This window comes from Diachasmimorpha longicaudata, chromosome 13 (genome assembly GCF_034640455.1).
Source record: "Diachasmimorpha longicaudata isolate KC_UGA_2023 chromosome 13, iyDiaLong2, whole genome shotgun sequence".
NCBI classification, from domain to species: Eukaryota; Metazoa; Arthropoda; class Insecta; order Hymenoptera; family Braconidae; genus Diachasmimorpha; species Diachasmimorpha longicaudata.
The window spans coordinates 4,645,271-4,670,585 of NC_087237.1; the positions used below are offsets into that span (position 1 = coordinate 4,645,271).

At 40.4% G+C, this 25,315-nt stretch overlaps 2 protein-coding genes across 3 annotated transcripts; both read left to right on the forward strand.

Moving 5' to 3' along the window:
• Window positions 1-563: 563 nt before the first annotated feature.
• LOC135168761 (paired box protein Pax-6-like) lies at window positions 564-12,333 on the forward strand. 2 transcript variants are annotated; one of them, XM_064133266.1, is made up of 6 exons: window positions 564-1,062; window positions 5,318-5,497; window positions 8,556-8,696; window positions 9,821-10,195; window positions 10,928-11,109; window positions 11,719-12,029. In XM_064133266.1, the coding sequence occupies exons 1-6, from the start codon at window positions 606-608 to the stop codon at window positions 11,884-11,886; spliced, it is 1,503 nt and encodes a 500-aa protein (XP_063989336.1). In that variant the 5' UTR covers window positions 564-605; the 3' UTR covers window positions 11,887-12,029. The 2 variants fall into 2 exon arrangements, with proteins under 2 accessions (XP_063989336.1, XP_063989335.1); XM_064133265.1 differs by having other exon boundaries at window positions 565-1,062; window positions 11,702-12,333.
• A 9,896-nt stretch (window positions 12,334-22,229) lies between these two features.
• Window positions 22,230-22,742, forward strand: LOC135168918 (uncharacterized). The gene is made up of 2 exons (XM_064133537.1): window positions 22,230-22,322; window positions 22,461-22,742. The coding sequence occupies exons 1-2, from the start codon at window positions 22,241-22,243 to the stop codon at window positions 22,736-22,738; spliced, it is 360 nt and encodes a 119-aa protein (XP_063989607.1). The 5' UTR covers window positions 22,230-22,240; the 3' UTR covers window positions 22,739-22,742.
• Window positions 22,743-25,315: the final 2,573 nt, after the last annotated feature.

The following is a 25,315-nucleotide window of genomic DNA, read 5'->3' on the forward strand; positions in this document are numbered from 1 at the left end:
GGGGGGCCGGAGGGGTGGGAGAAGGTAGTCTGGGTGCGCTTCGAGCCACCGAACGGAAGCCAATCTGCTCGAATCCGGCGGAGCGCGAGCAGTCACGGGTTAAGGTATACTGAAGGTACACATACCTTCCCTGGCTTTATTCACTCCAAGGGGATTCTCTACTGTGTCTGTTGTGGAAACCCTAAAACATTCTGCCGTGACAGTTTCACGTTTTGTTGATATGTTGAATAGACTATCACGAGTTTTCGGAAGATACATCGGTGGGGGGGTTGTGTCTATCCAACCTTGACTCGTCAAGAGGGTGAATTTGTTGGACTTGCGCGGTTGGTGATTCTGGATTAACATTTTTTTACCCTGAAAATTGTGATGGTTCGTGGGACCAGCTGGTGGTCAGGATGAAGGGCAGTACTCGGATTAATTGATTGAGAGGTCAGTGATTTTTTTTTTTTGAGGGGTGAGGGGGATATCCAGGGGTTGCGGTGATACAGGGGCGCTCGCTGGTGAAAGAACATTTGTCTTATAACTCTTGGATAACCTAGAAGTGGCGGGTGGGTGGGGGTGGAGAGGGGGGGAGGGGGACATTCGAGTGAGTGCGTAGGCCGGTGATGATGATCGGCGGTGGTATCGCGACACCTCCGAGCACTGGCAAGCCACTGGCTGCCATTAACGAAATGGTTGTCATCGATAGCGTTGGTAGTGCTAGTGTTATTAGTGGCAGTGGTAGTGGCAGTGGTAGCCCAGCCACTGCATCAACACGTACTATTAATAATAGTAATAATAATAATAATAATGATACGAGTAATAATAATATTAATAATGAAGGACACGTTGCCATTGGCAATAGTGGGGGAAGTAATGCCGGTAGTAATGGTGGAAAGTTGTGCTGTCAAGATGATGATAATGTGACAGCCAGTACTGGTACAACTGTGACGAGACCATGGGAACCACCATCACCAACCCTGGGCCAGGGTAGATCGAGATTGTTGCAGATACATTCGCATCCACAACATTCCCATCATCATGGGGGAATTTCCGGGGTTGCTGCTGCTTCGATCATTGATGGTATGATTTTTACTTCCGGATGGAGGAGGGTTTTGGAGATTTTTTGTGGTGCCATTTATGATTTTGCTTTTTAGTTGGATTTTTGAGGATTAAGGGTTGGGAGTTATTGGATGAAAAACTGAATTTTGAGTTTATGGTATGTGGAGAGAAATTTTTTATGGAAATCCTAGTGCGAGGGGTGGGAAAATTATAATCGTTTTGTTGTGAAAGAATTTATGGCTGTTGAGGTAATTTTTCCGGGGGAACTGTCTGGGGATTTCGGGAAATATTCGCGTTTCAGGCGATAAAATTTCCTCCGCGAGCACCAGAATTCTGATTAGAAGATTTCGCTGCGAGGGTGAGGATTACCTAGAGTGAAATTAATGGGTTCCATGGTTCTTTTAATCAGATTGTTTACACTCAATTTTGAGAGACGCCTTGAAATTTCACGGTATGTGGAGAGCCCATTTGAATAATATTAATAGGTAGTAATCTCTTGAAAGTAAACTCACGGTTGTGTAAATTTATTCGAGACTAAATTGTGTCTAATCGAGTGTGCAATGATGTTTTATCGATTGACTGAGTTTGGTTTTGAGTATCGATATCAGTTTATGTGTTCCAGCATGTCAGAGTTATCTCTTTGCAATTTAATATTCCTTTCCAATTTTCCAATTTCCCTGGCTGACAACCGAGAAAAAATATAGGTTCCATGTGCCATCAAATGTTTCCCAATTATATGGAGATAAAAATGGAAGAAAACTAAATAAATTTCGCATTATTCTGGTTTATTTATATTTTATTGTTGGATAGACTGGGCGCAGAGAAAATTTTTGTTCCAATTTTTCTCTCCCAGTGCAAACCTGTTTTTTCATCCACCTTGTTAGGATAGATCCATGATAGTATTGGTTTAACAATAGTATCGTCCATTTTAGTGATTTTACAATTTGTTTATGTACACTGGTAAATGTTTAATGGAAAAACCCAGTTCCCAGGATTTTACCATTTTTTAATAGTTGAAAATTCCGCTTTAAAGACTTGACTCAATGAATTGCTCTCCAACTCTAATTTTAAATGCGTCGCGATGATCCATTAGTGTCGCGCAATTATCCACGGTCGTTAGTGGATAAAAAATGGCGGTCAGTTATGAATGCTCAGAATATTTCGCAGTGTGAAAACCGTAAGATTGAGTCAATTAGTTCTCAGTGCTCTGAGGAGTGTTGTATAAATATTTAGATAAGTGGTATAACCAGTGGTGGGACAAGGGAGGTGTCTAATTGGCTATTAGGTAAATTATCTGTTGGCCTGTTCCTCCAGGGTTCAGGCACCTGGCGCACCCAAGACCCTAAATGAAAAGAGATAAAAAGAGAAGGTGTTTCTCACTTTATGGGGGGATTCCCTGGGTTCTTGGGTATTAACCTGGCCAACATCTTCTCTCGTTCTGGCCTCCTAAAATAAATGAATAAAATGGCCAGGTTTTTTCAATCTAAACCTCTCAATTAATCCGAACCTAATTGATTAATATCCTTGAATTTCCATAAGACGTGGGCATTTCGAACGCTGAGGAACGCTTGTTATCACTGATGAATTATTCAATTCAGAGTTTGTTATTCTAAAGATCGTGTGAAACTCTTTATTTCGGAATGAGTTGTGGTAACAGTGAGAATGGGCAGTGGAAGAAAGTGTAAAAATGGTGGCAGAGGTTGAAACGGCAAAATATTTTTGGATAATTACGAAGGTACAGAGAATAAGTCTCGAGTCTCGAATAAGTCTTACTTGTGCCAAAAAAATTTTGTTGCCACCGAGTGAAAGGAAATTTGATTTCGGTTGAATGCAAGACTTTCGTCGGAAGGTGGGACCTGTCTAATTATAGAACAGATAATTTTTTAATGAATCAGTTGCGTTTGCAATTTATTATAAAAATAATTCATTAGTGTTCCTGTGGTTTTGAGAGCGACTGACCTTTGGAAGAGCGTTCACGAAGTTATATCCAGATGAATTCACATGGCATGAGACTCCCAGATCTGTTATCTCGCAGAATGGTGTACAAACAACTCCTTCCCACTAACATTTTTGACACCAGCAAAAGTCTGCACGTGCACTTAGGGGAGCATCCTCGATATCAGTATCAACGTAACTTCCCGCCAACTGAAATATTTATATTTCTATCGTATCGTTTCTCAGCCATTCGGTCAATATTAAGCTGGAGACATGGACGAAGTCTCCTGTTATCTCTGATATTTCACATACACTAATTATAGGTTTTACATATCGAAGTCTATTAGCTCCACCGCCAGTTCATTAATCAGTTACATTGAGAAGAAAATCTGATCAATTTCGGTGGTAGCATGGTTGACTGATTTTAGTGCGAGTAAAACACGTGGTTATTTTTCAGAGTGTGAAGTATTTTTCAACGGCTCTATACATAGGTGGAAATTAAAAGTTGCAAAGTTTAAATAGCAAATTTATTCCCGAGTGTCTGGACAAACGGGGTCGCATGGGGTTCAAATGAAAGCGCCGATGCTCGACTATAGAAGTGTAAAAGTGTATCGTTAGAGTAAAAATAGTCAAAATACTTGAATGCCCTTAAACCATTTTACCGCTTCGCTAGTCAAGTCCATCCATGAAGAAATAACCAAACCATCATTGGGAATTCTCATCAAGTATTCGGCACAGTTCTAATATTTCTTTTCCTTCGGAAGATATTAAGTTTAGAAAAGACTCCACGAGCCGTTTTGTCAACCTCCCATCTTTCCCCTCAAATGAGCAATATATTAAACAGTAGGTGAGAGCCCGAAGAAGCGACTCATCTGTCACCACATTGGATCCCCTACCCGAGCCTCTCTCCGTTCCCCAGGTTCCCAAAAAATCATTGTGCCCACACGACACCCGAAGGGACGTTAAAACAAACCCGATAACTGATGCTGCAGAAGTCATCCGATGGCCAATGTCAATGTCCTGTAATCGTCGGCCAAAATTTTAAAACAAAGCCATAAATCACGGTGCAAAATGAATGAAAAAAAAAAAGTGCAAAACTGACTGAAAAATTGCAAAGAATGAAAACATAAATTCACGATAAAAAAGAGAAAGAGGATAAGCTGGGGAGAACAGTGGAACAGCTCCCGTTCGCGCCTACGGTCATAAACTACTAACAAGTCCTAAAGCGACTGGTGCAAAATTCTCTTTCCCTTGTATGCATCCTGAACTTGAAAACGAGGTGTTGAGGATTACCTACGTACTCTACATCTGCAAATTTTTATCGACAGTTTCGCACCGCCGAGCGAGATACTGGAAATTTTCTTGGATGGGTATATATGCCTCCAATGGGAAGAGAACCGGTTTTGAAAAATACTTATATACTTCGAAACGACGTGACGAAGCCAAACAGTAAACGAGTACGCGCGCTTATAATGCCACTTTTTCCCAATACGGTTGCAGAGTCCGAGTGAAGCGGCTGTTCATTCCCTCACTTTCGGTTTCGAAATGGATTCTGATAAGATTCCAGTCGGTTGAATTATACCGGGGAATGATTCCAGATGATCAAAATTTGGGAGACGATGAGGGGTCATTTTGGCCGGATGGTGAGAAAACATTTGTTGATCAAGAAGATTATCGCGGAGAAAAAAATTATTCTGCTGATACAAATGTGATTGGGAAGTTGGAATGGGTTGAAAAATTCTTTTAAAAAATCAGGAATCATAAATTCTTGATGATAATACGTTTTTTCTTGAGGCAAAAGCTTTGAAAATTCATTGTTTTTTCATTTATTTATTTTTTCTTATTCATAAATCAGGGAGACATGAAACCTTTGCATATGATTTGTTAAGGAAAGTTTGTATGTATGTATGTGCATATTTAGAATGAAAGGAGTGAGACAAAATGAAAGAGCACGGGGAAAAGAGAAATAATGGTCGTAAAAGGACTATTTGATGCAATATAAGCAAAAAATAAGTTTTTCATCACCGTCGAGGCAGGAGTAGTCGAACGCATGCTACAAATTATGACTTATTTCCAAACATTATAGTTTCCCTGCCATTTTAACGCGCAATAAAATTATGGTAGAGATAGAAAAATGTAATTTGTCCAACGTGAGCACAATTTTTCAACCTTATTACACGAAATTAAATTGAACAAATTTTTTTCAATTATTCTATAAGGATTTCCTCTCTCCTGCGATCGTCTTTGAACGGATTGATCAATCGAAAAAAATATACCTCTACATATGTTCAGTTTTACTGACAGTTCAGCTCACTGCTTGTGGTTCCATTGTTTCATTCAGGTGTTGGACTTCAGAATTGCACAGGAGCGTTCTCTGGTAGCAATAATGCCGCCGGCGGGGCGTCACGCCAACGACTCTTGGAGCTGTCTCATGGGCTGGGAGCACTGAGACACTACAACGACCTTGCCAATCACGTACTTTCCCTAAATCAACAAGGAGCAGTTGTCACGAAATTGTTAGGTGAGTGTCACGTCAAATTTGACTTACAATCCATGAAGAATATGCCCTTGCATCGCCTGTAGTCCTCAGCCCTGAGGACGTGGGCTCGAAAAAATGTCCGTTTCTGCACTTATTTTTTTCGTGGATAGCATTGACTGCCCTCAGTGCCTTAACCCTTCCTCCCCCGCTCTAAAGCTACAAAAATAAATCTTCCCCGGTCATAAAAACTCAAAGCCGACTCTAGTCATTTATAAGCCCTCATTACCACTTAATTCTCCATTTGCCGATTTAACTACCCTCCATCAATTAAAGAAACATCAACTGAAATAATTTCTCGCATACGCGTTACCACTCAAGATACGGCAAACACATGCTGATCACTATCCCAAGACATTTCGACACCCTTCCCCCCAGGTATGAGGGGGGGATGGGGGAAATATTGTCGATCAAGGTGGTGAAATACATTATCTAGGCAATGTATATGGTGTTGAAGTTGTTCGTCTCCTTTTCTCAAAATATCTCTCCTTGTCTGAATATTTTCATTTTTTTTTTCACCTCATTGTTCTGTACTGCGTCCGATCAGTTCTGTTCTGCGTCTTTCTCCTGTTCTTCCCCCTTCAGTTTTCTTCTCGAGGCGCCCGCTCCTCGTTAACTTTACGATCGGCTCGTAAAAATACCGTTCGAGAACCACGTCCGACGCCCCTGTAATGTCTTCATTTTCGGAATACCAACTCCTTAAGTTAGCCGTTTCACGGTGAATATAATGTACTATAATCGCTACGACCAATTACTTAACAGTCCAAGAGACAATTTGAATGTACATTCATTCATATAACTTAATGATTTGCCGAGTCATTTTCACGAGTATTGCTCATACCGGGATAATTTAAATTCAAAAATAATACTGTAAATAATCATCATCACTGTGGAAATCTTATCTGAACTCATGAATGGACAGTGATTCGCGTCAACCGACTTTCAATGGCGTTCAATTTATTCAATTAACTTCACAAATGATCTCGTCCATTCGATTGTATTCGGTGATAACGGTGGATGACCTTGGGTCATTCGCCAGTGGTACTTGGAGATAAATATCTGGTGCATTGGTGGTATTGATGCTAGAAACAAATCTTTCAGAATCCACCATTTATCCGATCTCCTCCCATCTCCATCCTCTTTACCTTTGGCTTCATACCGTGACTCGTACAATTCTCTACCTTGGTTGGCACGAATAGCTGCCAATCGATTCCATGCAAGACCGACACGCGAACTCGCGCACCAACACCCGGATAGTAAACTACCATGGTAGCATGCGTCAGGGAATCGAACTGCTTTGATTTTTGCAACGCTGCCTCTCGCTACTCGCGAATTAAATTATATATTTTACATTCTAGGGGATTTTTTTTTTCCTGCGTTTCACGGTGTCTTTTTGCCGAACTGGGTGTGATTAAAAGAGGCTTTAGATTTAATATGACCACCTGAAAGATGGTTTTTCTGCTGGAAAATTCACCCGGGAATATCGTTACCTGAATTCAAAGCACGAGGAGAAATTTTCTCGAATAAATTACCGAACGAGTGCGGGGAAAAAAAGCCAATGAAATTTTCAGGGGAATCATCCGATATTAAGAGTGAAATTATTTGTAATGAGGTTCTCACATCTTTGAAGTTATCAATCGAATATTTGTCGCATGAAGTAAAACCTTTATCAAAAGGATTTTTTCCCAGTGCAGATGGCGCCTTGATTTCTGTAAAAATTCCTGAGAGCTAGAACTTCTTCTATGATTCTCAGAGATATTTCACTGCAGTCGAACACTTTTTACTTGTTTCACCGGTGAAGTGCAGAGATCGTTGCTTCAAACCAGAATGTTTTTTCCTCAGCGAACGAGTGATTGAACTGCGATGACTTTTGTTCTGTCGAGTCAGGAAATTCACTGCTCCCCAGATGAATTTTTCTCCCATCGTAATGTTATCAAGATTCAATAATTGCAGGATGATAGACACATAGACAAATAAATGAATGAAATAACAAATAATTTGTAAAAAAAGAGTGGCGAAGGAATTTGCTCGAGGCACGGATACCTATTAGGTGGGTAACATCGTTTACAGTCTGGCACGCACTTCTCCCGTGGGAGCGCACGCGATATGAAAACCATCGGAGACGTTTGGTTCCTTCTTCAGCAGTCATTATTGTTATTAATAATAGTACGTAACGACCGATAATTGCTCAAGTCTGACTGCGCCTCTGGTTTCCATTAAATACATCCAAATGATGGTAGAATATATATTTTTTTTTCTTAAAATTCTGTTTTTCCTCATCCTTCCACCAATGAGAAAAGACTGAAACATGCAACGAATGAATTCAATGTAATTCTTGCAAAAGGATTCAGGCCGCACGCATTGAGGATGACGTGCGTGTTTTTCCATCCTCCAATCATTCATGTGACGGATATAGCTTTGATGTACGTTTTCATGTACAGCGACCCTGAGGATGATGGGGCCTTGCTACTTTAACCCGGACAATTTTAATTGTAGTGGAGAGACTTCGGAGTTTGAGATAATGGGAGAATAACAAAGATACCTCTGGTCATGTGAGGTCTCCATGAATTTTTATTATGAGTTTATGATTGGTTGAGGTGATTCATTGACGCATCATTGAGAAATAATTCAACGATTACGATGATGGTGTCTCAATAGTGGAAGGGGGTGGGACAGCTGGGGATTACTGCAGGTTTTTCGAGAAAGACTAGATTGAGGAAATTCCACGTTGACATGCAGAAGATATTTTTATTGAGAATTTATTGCATCTACTGCGCAGGAAATATTGTGCTTGATGTAGTTCATTTGGCATTGATAACGATATGTAATTAATAAATGGTGAGATCGTGAAATCTGGAAGCTTGTCCACATGGTCGGGCCGACGGCCTTGCGGCTGCTTTCGTTTTTCGCTAGACAGTTACAACTTAGACATTAGATAATATCTGCGATTGCACCCGCCGCACCCCCATTACTCCAAGGTCTGTCCTTTTTCACTATCAACATCGCCATTCTTGACTCATCATTCGGATCGGAATTGTTGCAGGTACACTGAGACCACCTGGCCTCATTGGTGGTAGTAAGCCGAAAGTTGCGACTCCAGCTGTTGTCTCCAAGATCGAGCAGTACAAGAGGGAGAATCCAACGATATTTGCATGGGAAATTCGAGAGAGACTCATATCCGAAGGTTTGTGAACAAAAATATCCTATGCAATACCGCATGCTCGAAGGGAGGGATTTTTATAGATGAAGGAGGACGAGTTCTAAAACAACAATTGTTTGAAATCTGACAGCCCGTTGAATACTTCAAAAGAAAGTCCAACTATCTTGTTTTTTTAATATTCAATGCACTTTTACGACAGCTGCTTTCCATTTTAGAAAGTGGGGAATTATCAAAGGACTAAAGGAATTACTTGACATTGTTTGCGCAGATAGAGCAATGCCCCGGGTTTAATAATAAACAAATATCATAGGAGCTGCCTTGCGTCAAATAATAGATCCGGTGTTCAATTTTTTAAACAAATTTTTATGAACATGTTGCATAGTGTACAAAGACCGTAGCGCAAAAATTTTGGATTTTTTAATTTTGGCTTCAAATGAAAAAAAGTAGTTTGCGCTTTAATATGTTTTTTGCTCATAAAAATTAAACTGCGTATGATTACAGTATTTGATTGTCAAAAGCTAGTATATTATGTCATCAACTGATAAAAGTCGCCTACGACTGGAATTATAAAGTCACATTCGTCAGATAATACTTTTATCGTGTGACATAAAACGAATTCTCAGTTTTACTCCAGAGACGCGAGAAATTCATGAAATTCACAATTCATTTATTCATGACCTATTGTACATACAGTAAACCAGATGCTTAACTTGATTGTTTAGAATGTAACGAACATAAAAAAAGGCTAAGATCATGTGAATATGGCGAAAGGGGTATTTAGAAGGTGAAAATACAAACCGTTCAGTTTTTTTGATTACGCAGATAGAATTGATTGAAGAAAACAATATTTTCATGTGGTAAATTATTTTTTTTCAATTTTAACTAAAAGAGCCTGAGATGCAACATTGCCAAAATTTTCCTAAACACCCCCGGACCCCCAGTAATTCATTTGGCAACGTTTTTTCATGGAAATATCGATGGATCGGTCGGCGCCACTCGGTCTGACCAAACTAGGATTATCTCCTTAGCCTGGAGAGTCTAATACAATTATTTTTCTACGTCCGAGAACTGGGACTCCTGCGGTGCCCCTTGATTCTATCAATCAGATATCCCCTCAAGATCAATTCAAATAAACCCATCACTTCCAGGTGTCTGTAGTAACGCAACAGCTCCATCAGTGAGCAGCATAAATCGAATTCTCCGAAATCGTGCGGCAGAACGTGCAGCAGCGGAGTTCGCCCGAGCCGCCGGTTACGGGTTGTACGCCGCCGGACCTCACCCCTATTTTAACTCAGCCCATCATCATCCCTCGTCATCGCATCACTTGCCGACAGGTTGGCCAACGCCCGGAGCGCCTGGACATCCCTGGATGATGCCACCACTGACCTCTGGACTATCCGGAGCTTCCGCTCTCTTGCTACCTCCGTCATTAAGTCCTGGAGGTGCCGGTGGATCCACCACCGTCGCTGGTAGCCCAGAGCATGCATTGCATGCCGATGCCATTGCTCGGGGCTATCTCCAAGGTATGCAGAATGCTCATCAAAGATATTTGAATAACATGTCAGGACGAGTTGTCTCAATTTTTGAGAGTACATTTCTCGAGTTTTGAGACAGGGCTTGAAGCAATAGTTGAGCTTCAACACTCAATGTTGTAAAGTAGACTAACAGGAAGGCCGATGCAGTTAATAACGAAAACAATTTCGATTGTCGATGAACTTTATGATGAAGGATTTCATATGAATATGTGATTCCTTCGCATTTGAATATTTCTTACGTAAAATTTGCGGAATAATTTTCTAACAGTCCACTTCCCTATTCTCCGAATCGACTATTCAATTATCTCAGTGATACGACTCAGAATATTTCTGATGCGATTACACTCACGTGAGGTCATATTCTTTGATAACGCATTGCCAATTTACACGCTAGGGTGCACCTCACCGCGGCAAAACAGTTGGTCAGTCTTTAGGGATATGATCAGACCACTTCATTATTCTGGACAAGCGGCTACTTAATGATTCATTAACAGCCGTAAACATTGAGTAACAATGCATGGAGCATAAATAACAATGACAGACTCGGACTATTCCTACCGAGAAGTTGCTCATATTCGCAAATCCCCACATTCTCATGCCAAATGGTCATACGTGTCACTCGTGATAGTCAATTACCATTACAAATGTCCTCGATCAGTCATAGTTATAACGATCCAATTTCGACAATCGTAATCACACGAATTTATCATTTCTCAACAGACGAGGGTGACGATGGTAGTCTTGACGGATCTGAGCAACCAAAGTTCCGTCGGAACCGAACGACCTTTAGTCCTGAGCAGCTGGAAGAGCTTGAGAAGGAATTTGAGCGCTCTCATTATCCCTGTGTATCGACTCGCGAAAGATTAGCATCGAAAACATCGCTTTCGGAGGCGCGTGTCCAGGTGAGTGTCCTTGATTCATTGAAATAACCGATCCCAACATTCCTGACCAAAAATGCATCATTCATGAAGAAAAAAGTGTAGATGTGTGAGGGGCTTGTCGGTTCAGCATTGAGTAGACATTATCGAAGTGACGAGAGGGCGATAGTCCCGGTGGTTGTCCTTTTAGAACATCTGCGATTTAAGTATTCATCGCGATAAACTTGTCCTCGGTTGATCCCGCGAACTCATCGAAGTTTGAAGCGAATGCCTCAGGCGAGATGGGACAACTCGGGAAATTATTCGGTAGAAAGTGATTCCCTGGTGACGAATATTCTAAATTAATTGGGTAATGATGAGAAATTAAGAGACTGAGAAATTTGGAGGACATGACGAGGACAGAACGAACTTGACGAGATGTTCCTTCGATTTTTTTTTCGAAAATTGATACCTTGCAAATCATTCAAGTCAACATTTTGGGGGGAATGATAGTGGATTTGCCCCCTTTTCTATTGATGGGTGAGACGAGCGATAATCCCCTTCGCGCAAAACCTGTCCACAAAACCTCTTACTCATAAGTCATGAGCTTTCTAACGACCTAACTCGTCACTCTTAGGTTTGGTTTTCCAACAGACGGGCAAAATGGCGGCGCCATCAGCGAATGAATCTATTGAAACGTTCCCCACCGCCCCAGCTACCACCGCCATCAGTGGCAACAACCCCAGGATCCCATACAACGAGTGGATTGGATATTCCCCGTACACCGAGCTGTACAATCGGCGGAATGGGCGGCGAAAATAGTGCGTTCAGAGCTGTTGTCACAACAACAATGGGACAAGATGGTGTTAATAAAACATGTGAACGTAAACCAAGTGCTTTTAGAATGATAAGTCAATTAGTTGGTGATGATCCACCTGTCAATGTTAATCCGAGTAAGAGTCCAGAAAGTGGTAAAAGATCTCGTGGCTCACTCTCTATGGAGGTTGATTCGCCGGATGATGAGGATGAGGAAATTGATGTACAGGATTCCGATCAGGAGCTTGCATCATCACCGGTTGTCTGGAGAGATACTTGGACTGATCAACAACCCCTCGAACTTACCAAACACGATCGTTGAAATTTTCTTTTTTTTTATTCAAATGTTGATATATATTTTACATCGATGCATTGTTTTATTTGCTTACGATACGTGTACAAAATCAAAAAGCACAAAACTGTCAATAATTCTACTATCATTCTGACGAAAACTATCAGCTCCTTATGTTAACGATTCGACTGCCGATTAAGATTGCGGGATTATTTTCATTGGAATGTTAGCGATGAAATTAACGAATTTGAATGACAAAGTTATGTTTAAGTTATTGTAAATGATTACCTGAATGACAAATTGATTGAAACAACTTGTACCGAGTACAACTAGTCTCTAAAAAAATCAAACAAGAGTGATTGATGATTAATGGGGTTGAATAAATAAAAGTAATCGTTCGAACCAATTCTAAAATACAAATTTTTAGCCGATAAGGAGTATTGATATTGTATGCTACATAAAAACAGATCATTAAAACAATTCATCTTTTTTTTTCATTAAACACAAATGTCTCAATGAGCCGGTGACAGATTTGTGGGGTGAAAATGAAGACTTAATGACTCTTTGTATATCCCAAAGTTTAAAGGACCGGTAACACTGATTCTGGATCTTTTATTTGTGTGAAAAAAAAAAAATGTCTGAGCCGAGTGTTGCGAGAGAAACGTCGAAACGGCCCATTCTAACTGAGAGAAAAAAATAGCCATCAGTTGAGAGCTCCCGATTACCTGTAGAATTCAGCGAGAGTTGTTCTCGTAAATAAGGGTTCCTAAACCCATCGTGAAAACTGGTTTTTCATGACACCCAGTGGGACACTTGCGGCGCAAAGCCTGTTAACACTTTGAAACTGAAGGCACTTATGAATCTCCATTGAATATCAGGTAAGAAAATCAAAATTGATATCATATTGCGTATTAACAATTTACGAATTACGTTAATGCACGAGGGGGGGGGGAGTTATTTGTGAAATGACATGTATCGGTCATCAATTGACGTACTAATACTCGTGCATTAAAGTCTTAGTACACGGGAATAAGTCCAAGTAGTCCTCAAAACGACCCATTAGTCCCATCAAATTAATTAAATGTAGTAATTCGAATAAAATTGTATTCGTTCATCGGCTGGTTGACCTGAAGATGACGCACTAATACCTCACGAATTACTGCATAGGTGAGTGATCGCGACTGATAGCCCCGTGAAATATCCTCAGTTAATACCACACGAATGATCGGGAACAAAGGTTCGCACCTAAAAAAACCATAAATAAACCATTTTTTTAATAACCAAAAACTTCAGTAGTTGAGGCGCGGTTAGCTGAGAGTCAGAGGAGAAACGAGAACGTAACAATTACTATCTGAGACCGATCGGCGTGGAAAGATTAACGATCTTATACTCTTACCGGCACGTCGAGTGCCTCAACGCGATTGCCCATGAGACGAGGGGCACATTAAAGTCACCTCCTCCTTTCTCAATGAGATATTGCCGGTCGGGCCACCTTTTCTTTCGTCTATTTCTCTTTTTTTCCATTTTCCATCTCTCTTTTTTCTACTTGAATGCTCTGTTGTTTTTTCTCCTTTTTGTTAATACTCCAGCCGCCCCCGGGATAGCTTGTAAATCGTCTCAGTTTTATTCCCTTTTGCTCAGTGAGAAAATCTCCCCTGAAATCGTAACTGTTTTTACTTCTGTTCAGCGTCGACAGGCCGAGAAACGTTTTGAATATTAAACATTCAAATATCGTCGAGGTAGGAGAGCTCGACCACAAACTACTAATTATGACTTATGTCTGAACTCCAGACAGTTTCCTTCCTTTATTTGCTGTTAATTGATTTAGAGTAGTAGTAGAAGACTATAATCTGTCCGACACACTATCAATTCACTCAGAATTTAACGATTTTAAAACGATTTCGTGTGTACTCGGATACTGACGACTCCGCGGTATATTGAATAATATAACTATTGTCAATAGTTGTAATGTATGTGGGGTTGGTGTCGATGTTAAACCCCCTCCGAGAAAAAGGAGTGCCCGATGATTTCTCGCCCAATTAGAGGCGACCGGGCTATAAACTTCCTCCGGTGGATAAGATAGGAATATCCATTGGGTCCCTGTTTTCTCGTGTGGCGAACCGAAAGCGTCTCACTGACTCCAACCACATGTACAATACAAATCTGGAAATACATGTATTCTCGATCACTATTATTTCTGTTAACTCATCAGTGGATGCGCCGATGGTGAGGGTGAGACCGTGATATTGTCCCCCGGAAGCTGGCATTAAATGGCCCATTCGGTATTGTCCGAAATCATCATTCAGATCTTGGTCACAATCTGAGTAAAAAGAAATCATACCTGGCGACGACCAGCGGCCCGACTAATTGGCTTCGTTTCTTCATTTCTCTCTTTGGATCGGTTTATTTATTGGCAATTCAGGAAAACTGTGAGTCACAATCGGGTATCAATTAAAGGGAAAATTAATTTGCCTCTCAGACTGTCCGAGAGAGCTGGAATTTCAGGGTAACTTCAATTATAATGGAATATACCAGAAAACAAATCTCCACCTGAACTAATTCGATTATCTTCGTCATTCACTTCAACACACATCGAGTCTTCGACCAACTTAAATTATACCCCTGGAACAACAAAATTCCTGGCAATTCCTGCGAAACAATTACTCGATAGAAAAAAAACACCATTCAAGAAACGTACCGGAAACCCCGGTCATAAATTCTCACCGGTGAAATCCAAGTTCAGGTAAGTTCCTCGATTTTATGAGAATTGATTTTCGTTTATTCTGAAATTAGATTAAACTCGGTGTTGAGGTTTACAAATGATTTTATATATTATACGCACCGAGAATCCAAGCGGGTGAAAATGAGACGACTAGGATGGTGTCGAGGTGATGTACAGCGACAGGGTCGATAGCGTTACAAGAGCTACTAACCCATCTCTCTCTCACTCCAACTTGTGTGAGTTAATCTGTCCTTCGTTGGACGGTCTTATCCCCCTCGATACCTGCGAAATGCCTCCGTTCTCACACCCCACATCTCTCTACCTCTGTCTTTATCACTCCCCACCGGTTTCTCACCTCTTCTCCATACGTTTCACGCCATTTCCCTTCTTCTCCACCTCCTTCCATCCCATCTTGTCGCCCTCCTCACACCACCTCACAGCCCATCGACGTGTAAAGCACACGCTCTGAGTCCTCCGCCTCCACTTTTCTCCTCTTCGTCTTCTTGCGGTTGTTTTTGCCATTTTTTTCTCCGCAACCCTTTCTCGTCCTTTTTCAGGGTTGTCGAGGGAGAGGGGGGGGGGAGGAGGAGGAGGAGGAGGCCGTTGCCAATGTTTTATTTTGCTTATATGTACGTTTGCACGCCACCTCAGGTGCCCACGAAAGAGCGCGAGCCTATCTGACCACTAACTTATTATCGCGAACCGCCATTAGCATGTTTATAGGAGTGACTGGCAACATGGCATATACAATACATACATAGGAGATATTGTGGGCCTTATTTTTTCCCTTTGGTGGAGCCCCGGGTTTATTTACGATCAATTAAGGATTGCGCTTTTTGGGGGGATTTGCTGGGGGTGGGGAGATGGAGTTGTAATTTTGGACAAATTGATTGGTATTCCGGTAATAATCTCAGGGTTATCTTTTCATGGGAGATTTATTTTTTTGAAGAAAGGTAAGGCTTTTCTGGACGATGCAGTTGTGAGCACATCGGTTTATAATCTGAACGTTGTGGCTTTTAAATGCTGAATGGGCAGCACTACCAGTGCCATTTTACGGTGGATAACATTTTCAAGATGATGGTATAATATTGGAATTATGATTATGTGGAATTTTTCGAAATGGTGGCCGTTACCGAGCTCATGTTCAACTGTAAGGGTTCCTCAAAGTGCTTTTTTGTAGGGTGAAAAAACAATGGTGCATTATTCAAAAGCCCGTTGAAGTATATCATTAACTAGGGTATGAAAGAAAGTTAATTGGGTGAGGAAAAGGCTTTTCTACTGTTGCACGGAGGTACGGCAGTTACAAAATGGTAACTGCCAACGTGTCCCATATAGGCAGAAGTATACTTGATGTATTTACGATCAATTATAATGGCTCCTCTGGGTTCTAAACCAGAGCTCGCATTCGGAAGAGTTATAGTGGACAATGATGAAGTCTACCAGTATTTACTTATTTTAAAGCATCCACGGGGAGAGAAGTTCTGTCTGGATTTCTTCTGAGTGGTAATCGGAAGTGAGTCACTGTTTTTGAGGTGTGATTTTAGAGTACAAATTCCATAATTTTATCGGTGTTTACGCGGAAACGAGGGTGCTATGAAAATTGGACATTGAGAGGGCGAGACGAGGGGGAACGGATACGTCAGTTTGTCCTCAGGTGTGTTATAGATATCGGAGATTTCTATGTGACATAGAGTGTCCTATAACACGTGATTAAATTATTTCAAATAATCGGATTCCATCAAGGAAGGAGATGCGAAAAAAACGGTGTGATAGATGTGGAACTGTAATTTCCATCATGCGATTTATCAGAGTGGACGTGACGTCCCGGGGTATTTTGTATTGACGAGTTGGAAAAGAAAATTTGTCAGTTGATATCACGGTTTTCAGGTTTAATTTCATAAATAAAATGAAATACTCATTCCAGCGAAGGTTCTGAATTTTATTTTGGGGGGGAAAAATTGAGACTTTTGAGACAACAAATGTAGTTAACGTTGTAATCAATTTCTGTAGACGACTGCTCATTCATTGATCCACGGTCTCCATCAATAACTGAAAATAAATTCAAGGTAATGTTATTACACCGATATCAGTGAAAAATACTGATAAAATCCCAACTCCATGTTCTACATAATATAGAAGTAGACGTCATGTGTCTTATTCACCGCACGAAAAATGCAAATGAGTTGGAGGCAATCGTTCAACTCTTCGCGGAAAAGGAACGAAAAATATATACGGAGGAAGGAGAATGTTCATGTCATCCAACGGAAGTTGGATTTATGCATTCATATGTTGGATATGTTGAGGATAAATGACAAGAGCTTTGAGTGATTGCCATCATCCAGATCGCGTTCGGCTTTTCCCGATCGCGTTCGTGACTAGAATTACATTCGGAAATATCAGGAGTGAAAGGTACGAGCGAGTGTCAAAAAACTCTGAATCATTTGACAGATTTGGAAGCAATGAGTTCTTTAAGGTTCCTCAACAGTCACCGAATGTTCCATCTGTCGAATTTTGTAGAAAAATTCTGGAAAGAAGCCCTAGCACCCAACGCCCTTTAATTTTTCGGAAATGGAATAACGACGAAGTTTCGGAAATGTACCGTCAAAGCTTCCCCCAAACATATCAATAATAACAAAAGGGAGTGTAACCCCCACTGGCTCTCGCGAGATCATTTATAACGCTCTTTGATAATAAACTAATAGCCCTGAAGATGAAAAAAGAAAGAGCAGCTAACAAGCCTGACCGATTCTCCCCAGTGGCTCTGCACTTGCCCTTTTTGTTCCTCTCTACTCTGAATTTTTTTTTTCAAATATTTTTTTTTTTCCTCATATTACTTTTACGGTGTCGATAGTGCCAAAGAGGTGTACGAGTCGTTCGGATGCCCACCCCCGCTGTGTTCCTAATAAACCCACTTGCTGGTTGGGATAATGGGCAACCAGTGACTCCACAACTCTCAGCAAGAAAGGTGAGCTCAGTCATTCCATCATTCTACCACTCAGACATCGTGTATGTATCCTCATATAATCTATCCGGGAGAGTGATCTTCAGGCCAATCTTTCGTTTCGCACTACCATCTTACGCTTGTTATGCTGCATCGCACGGGTTTCTACGCATTTAAGGCGAGAAAAATTATCAAGATCTGCTGCTGGTTTCGTGGCTATTAAAAAACATTCCTCCGGACATTAATGGAGTGATTGGAAATCATAATAAAAATTTCGAAACGAAAAAGTTCTCGTTGAGGTTCTGCGCAAATGCCAACGTCCCATCGTTCCGTATTTGGAAGGCAGCGGAGTTGGGCCCAAAAAGTGGCTCGCGAGACCCAAATAAAGTGCACTCCATTCATCCCTTCATTAACAGACTCGATCGCATGGTCAACGGGTCTCATAAGCACTCCTCCAACTCCGAGAAATAAATAAAGTGATAACTAGGGAAGAAGTAAACAGAGGAGATATAACCGACAGGCATTGGGGCAGCGAAAGCAGTAGCTGGCATTATGTTATATGTCGGGTATTATAAGCGGAATAATGGACGAAAGGTGTGTGTGGTATAGCAGTAGGTAAAAGAAACAGTCGGTGGCGAGAGTTGGTAGACCAGACAAGTCCCAGTGAATACACACAAAAGTATACTATAGCCTTGTGGACACATGTGTGTACAACTGTTAAACCTTCGTTCACACGTGATATTAGAATTTCCGTTTGTATTGGTCGGGAGAATTTTGGAGGAATTTGTGGAGGTGCGTCAATCTCTGATATCAAAGTCTGGAGATGATAATTTCAACACAGAAAGAAATTTCAGGGGAAAATTAGACCTGGGGGGGGGCGAAAGGAGGGTCGAAGGGTGGGTTCATCAGGACAATTTGCCTCCCACGTCCAATTTTTCTAAGAAAAACAAATAAAAAGTGATTGACTGTCATTTTGTCCCACGTTTCGCCCTCCAAAAGTCTAATAATATTTCTAATCTAGAACGTGAATGTTGTTATGGGTAATATAATGATTTAAGTGCAATTGATATTGAGTGGGTTTTCCACCAATTGAAGTTGGAGTGTATGGTAATTTTCAACAGCAATGGGCGCGTTGCTGAGCCCGTCCGAGTCGGCTATCTCTAATAAAATAAAATGATTCGAGCCACATTGTTCGGACTTTAGGTAACAGTAGGGGCGATGGGCCCCCTACTGTGCAAGTTATTTGCCACGATCCTCCTTCATGATTTTTACTCTAATTTGTAGCGACAGCAACGAAGAGCACGCGATACCTCATGACATGGCCTCTCTACTTCACTCTTATGTCTTTAACTCTTTTCGTTTTATTCACTTGTCGATCATCTCCTTTTTACCTTCTTCCTCATTATTATGCCACCAGGTAAGCAGTTGCCTTTAGTCTTTCTCGGTGCCTTCGGGGCTTCCACTTGGATTCCTCGGGGCCATTGGAGGGAATTGACTCGAGGGGTTATCCTTGAATGATGTGAGAACTTTGTAAAAATTTATCATTTCAATGCGCGGAAAATATGTGGGAGACAGATCGCTGGAGTATTCGAGTAACTGGGGAGAAAAATCGGTAATCGGGAGACAAAGGATTTATATTTCGATTGGGAATTGACCCGGAAAATTTTAATAATTTTTCAGTTCGATTTTTTTTTTAAATTCTATGAGCTATTTGTTGCTGTGAGTAATGGATTAACCGAGACAACAAATCATTCAATTGGATTTTTTTATCGATCTGAGAAATGACCGCTCGTTTCTTGCCGGCGAGCGATTTACTCAGATCACTTTTTGTTCGACCTATTCAGCTTCGAGCAGCCAATTGACAGGGAATTTTTTCAATTTTCAATTCTGATAGTTGTGTATTCTTATTTTCACAAACAATGAAATTCTTTTCATTCTCGGGCTATACATATCGCAGTAGCGGCTGCTTCTTTTTTTTTTTCGATGTGGCGGGCAGTTAACTTTGAAACGTGACCGGTGCGATTTGATATTATCGATTTCTTTTTATGAACTTTCGCTGAGTAAGCATCGATTTAATTAAATTCTTTAATTATTTTTCTCATTTTTTTTACTACTATGAATTGTAACACCAGCACTTCAGCGGTATTGCGAGAATTTTAGTAAAAAAATACTCGTGAAATTAATCGTGCGGCTGATAAAAGATATATTTTTCAGGAACAGCGAATTTGTTCGATGATTATCGTGGAATCTGGGACAAGTATTGTTGGATAACATCGATGTGGAATTCTCGGAGGAGCGCGTGAGGTATCCAGTTCCCCGTACCCGTATCTCCAGATCGGAGTGAAAATTATTACTCCGGGATATTAATATGAGCACCTGAAATGATTTCATCGGTGTTAGATTTATCAGTTATTATCCCGTCATTAGCGTCATTTTGTGGTGTCTCAGTAATTTAATTTCACCCTCTCCTGACGCAATAACACAGCACTTTTGGTAACAGTCTAATTCCTCATGTTTATCTCAATTATTTTTTCACTTAAATAATTTCCAGATATTCGTATGAAAAAAAAATCTTCTTTGTTTTTTCAGTGGCTTTGCCATTTTCATATTCGGCAATATATTTGAAAAATCACCAAGAAAGATGATACACACGTACACACTTATTTAGTCAAGCATAAATAACGACGGTCGTTTACAATGTCGATTCTAATATCGAAACAGGTCACAGAAGAGTGAGCTTTATGTGGCTCGGGGTAATATATTCAACAAAGGGCTCAAGACGCGTGAGAGGTAGCGAAGGGAAAGACAGTTTTGGTAATCGGTCGTGGTTGGGTATGCGGTCACCATCAGCCCAAGAATAAGAAACTCTTTTATTCCTTATTCGTCGAAAAAAAAAATTAAATAAAAGAGTTGAATTTTTTATTTCATGCATTAAAGGCTCAGAAATTTATTCAGTCGTCTTTCTGATGACTTTGTGTATGAAGAGTGCGGTGATCCATTGCGGTGAATCGCCGTGAATTTACGTGCAACGTCCGTGATCGCCGAGGCTTGAAAGATATAGAATTTAAAAATTTATAAGAAACACAAATGAAAAGAGACGATGGCAAAGCCACCCGCCAGCTTCCTCCATCTTTGCGTGTGTTGGTTTTCATTGGATGGGTAATTTCTTGCACGCAAATACTTCGGCTACTGGAATTCTTCACTTCAAATAGGCAAAAAAACATTGCATTTTGCAAATTGTGATGTGAAGTATCGGAGAATGAAGAGGTGGTCAATGAGTCACTATATAAAGGATTATTTATTAAATGGTCTTCATAAACTTTTCGTCGTCTACAAAAATAATAATATGGCATAATATTATATTATATAATTTATTCCTGATTTTTTTCATCATATAAATTCGCATGGTAACCGGAGTTTCCGGTCAGAAATTGTTTTACAGTTACTTCCCCTCGATAAATACGATTTCTTCATATTTCCACGCGATATCTTTCTTACCCACAGCTACCCTAGTTTATCTTCAATAATTTTCCGAAAGGCAGAGCCACTCTCCAGCAATTTTCCCTCACAATCTCCCCGAAATGAAAATGAAAAAGGAAAATAAACCAACAAATGCTCATGAATAATTGAAAATGACGAATTCCACTTGCAATAATTTAATCAGACTAATGAAATGAATACTTGACGAGTTTGTTTCTCCAATGCAATTGAAAATATTTTATTAAAAAGAAAAATGAACTACATGTTCGTTAACAACCGTGGAAGCCGCGTGGGGCACGCGAAGATCTTTCTCTCTGATAAAATCCCATAAAAATTGATTTTGTCATTTTCCACTGATACGAGTTGTAAAATGTCACGTCTGACACGTGACCACCTTGCTTTATCGAATCCCCTGAAAATCACATCGCCATGAAAATACATTACGTAACAATGATTACCCTGATTTACCACTTAACAATTTAATAAAACTGGCGCGTTGACGTGTTCCCTTTTGTATTTCCTCGAATCGATTTGCTTATTCATCACGAAAGCTGTGTGAAGTGTTCAAGGTTGTGTTTTCAATTTGAAAAATACCAAAGACCGGATTAAAAAAAAAAACAACGTCGAGGGGAAAATTCTTTATGTATTGTATAGGGCAGTGATGAAGCATTGAAAAAAAAATGGGGTTTTTTTGTTGTTGGGTAATTATCTGGAAAAATGGTGATATTGCGAAGAGAGAGAGAGAGTCTCTTTTCACGACTTTTAAATAGTACCTCGCAAAATTCACATAGATGTTCTATTCAAAATACAGGAAGTAAATGGATTTCAAAGAAAATGGGGAAGCACCCTCTGCAATTGATTAAATTACCACTCAGAAGTGTCTCCAAACGTTTTATTACAGGAATCATTCATCATAGAAAATGAAATGTCATCACTTCCCTCTGAATTCCTCGATGGAAGTTCCAATAAGACGGAAAGAACGATAAAAAGAAGAGAGAAAAAAAATGGTAGTGATAAGTCTGACGATTTACAGTCTATAAATCCCCAAGTTCGTCGCGGGTTATCGTTAATTTTATTGGGAGAAAACATTTAGTTCTGCGATTTCCGTACAAGAAATTAATTCCAGCGATTTTGTGACATTGTAGGTGATCCAATAACCGTGATGAATAACAAAGTGATTGTTATTTTAATCTTCACGCTGGTTTTTTTAACGGAGAGATACACTGAACCGTCCCCTGTTGTCCTCACCGAGAAGCAGTTGAAAATATCTCGAACCCAGGATACATCAGCCGGTGTTGAACCGACTTTGGAGAACATCGGACCGAGAGATGACGCCTTCATCATTGCTGCACCACGTCGGGTCACTCGCTGCAAACCCGGGGAACGACCGGATAAACGAGGAAGGTGCAGAGTGCCATGGTGATTATGTAAGTCTTACACACAAGTCTAGAGCGATCCTCGGCTCACCTGTCCGAGCAAAGAAAAATATTCCCTAGAATTAACCGATTACCGAAGTGATTGGGAAATTTTACGTGACATTACAATTTTTCACAGACAGCTCAGATAAAAATTACGGAACGTTCAGGAAAAATTTCCTGACAGTTCCGTAAAAATCAAATACAATCGCGTTTTGGCGAATCGGTTTGTCTCCTAAAAAAAAAATTTGTCACTCCGGCGGTGGTAAAAAATATAATCAAAAACTGGAAATTCTAGACCGAAAGCAGCTGGAGCCATTAAACATAAACAATGGTCTTCCAGTGGGCGAAGAATTCTTGAAAAATTACAATGCGGTACTAGAAAATAGCGCAACAATTAATTCTAGGTGCGATTAGGGGTGCGAAATTACATCGCCTCCTCAAATTGAATAGATTAGAAACATTACGGTCATGATGGTCCTATGACGTCAGTGTTTCTTGGATAATTTCCGTCCTCGGAGCTTGAAACATTTAGTAATGAGAAGTCTCATGTGCCCCATTACTCATTTCAATTTTTTCTCCTGAATGAGAGCGACGAATATTCGGCCCAACTTTTAAAATACGTAACGTAGACGATTCGGCCAGATTTAGGGAATGAAATTCGCTTCGAACGTCAGAGTTGGTACGTCATGTGACACAGGCCGAGGGTTGACAGATGTCAATCAAAGTCCTAACGGACATATTCAAATGTGGAGGAGAGAAGTCTCAATCGAATAGATAAATAGATAGATCCGGAAAGTCTCACTACTTCTACTTAAAAATATAATTTCAAAATGATTTCTATTAATCTTATGATTTCTAAATCATCTCACACTACGCGCCACCTCCAACTTGTCTATCGAAATGAAATAAAATCAGAATTATCTCCGGAAGTGGAAATAATCAGAACTGAACGTGAACCTTGCACCCGAAATAACCCAGAATCATCTGCATACGGGCTAAAAATTCTCGAGAAGATGACGCAATTCCTGATGATAAAAATATCAACAATCACAGAAACCACCAGAGTATAAAAATGAATTAACAGAGAGCCTTGAACTGATTGAATCTATAATTACCATATTCACAATCAATCGGGGCATTTTCAATTATGCAGCACTCGAGAGCAGTCGCCTGTCTTTTCCTAGTCGCGCGGCTTCTGGTGATAGCAGAGCCATCGACCGCGGTTGATTTCCCGGAATCTGGAGTGTCTGGTGAACAGATAACAAAGCATAATTCCATCGACACGTCAACGGATTCCAATGTCCCTTTGAAAACGAACGATTATAAGGTAACGAGAGACGTGAGCGCAACAACAATGTCTTATCCCTCTGAAACACATCCGGGGGAAGAGCGATCAATCATTACGGCTCCATTGAGGAAATGTCCGATTGGACAGCGTAGAAATTACCAGGGGTTATGCAAAGATGTGCTGTGGTAAGTTTCAACAAAAACATGGAGCATAATCATTGTAATTTTCCATTTATTTCGGGGGCTTTCATCCAATTAGACTGACTGTATAAACAATTTCGTAATTAACGAACGGATTCCCTCAGGAGAAAAAGCGGTGAAATGTTGTGATAATTACGGTTTCTTGAATAAATTATCGAGACAATATTTGAGGTATTTAATGAGATCATTATTATTACTCGGAATGATGAATACACCATTTGATGCGTGAGCAAAACACCTCCGGAGATAATAGAATCCCCTATAGGTGCGTGCTCTCCTCATTGAAATAATCCGTCACAAGTGGGGACTCTGGCAATATTACAAGTGTTATCAGCCGAGTGGTCCCCTTAACATTCAGTCGGTCCGTGAATTGTGCAGTTAAATCATCCAGCATGAGAGCCCATTTCCTCGGACTGGCTCTTATATTTTTTATATTGACAATTGTGATTGTAGCTGTGTGTGAAGTGTCGCAGGAGAATCCCAAGAGGTTTATTCGCTTTGAGGAGAGGGTGGAGATTGGTGCCATAATCAAGCTCCCATTGAGGTGTCCACCGAATACAATTAAAGTTGGCAATCGATGTCGCACTGTTTTCTGAAGGTTAATTATCTGTCATTCAGTGGTATCGCCACTCATTACGATTTTTTTTTTCATCTTTGAAGGGGGGATTGGGGGCTTTGGTGGAGATATTCCTGATGCACATGTAGAAGTTTATGTATTTTAATTATTTAGTTTACAAGTTGAGCTTCAATCAGGGGATTTTAATAAAACATTTCTTCATTCCATCGGGATTTGTTAGAGGATTCGGCAGATGGAATTTAATTGGAGATGTTTCTGCGCAGGTCGGCAGTATTGCCGGCCGATATTAATAAATTAATATTTTTATTTTCTCTGATCCTTCCGGAAGGTACAGGGTTGGTCTGATGATATTCTGAGAATAATTTATTCTGGGGGAATTCACATAATATTATTACTCTGAATTGTACGGAAGTTTGATTGAATAAACTGTCTCATATTCTAAATGAGCCTAGACATTTTAATTGGACAAGTTGATCGACCGCACCGTTATCGATTGAAAACATTCTTGATATCTCTT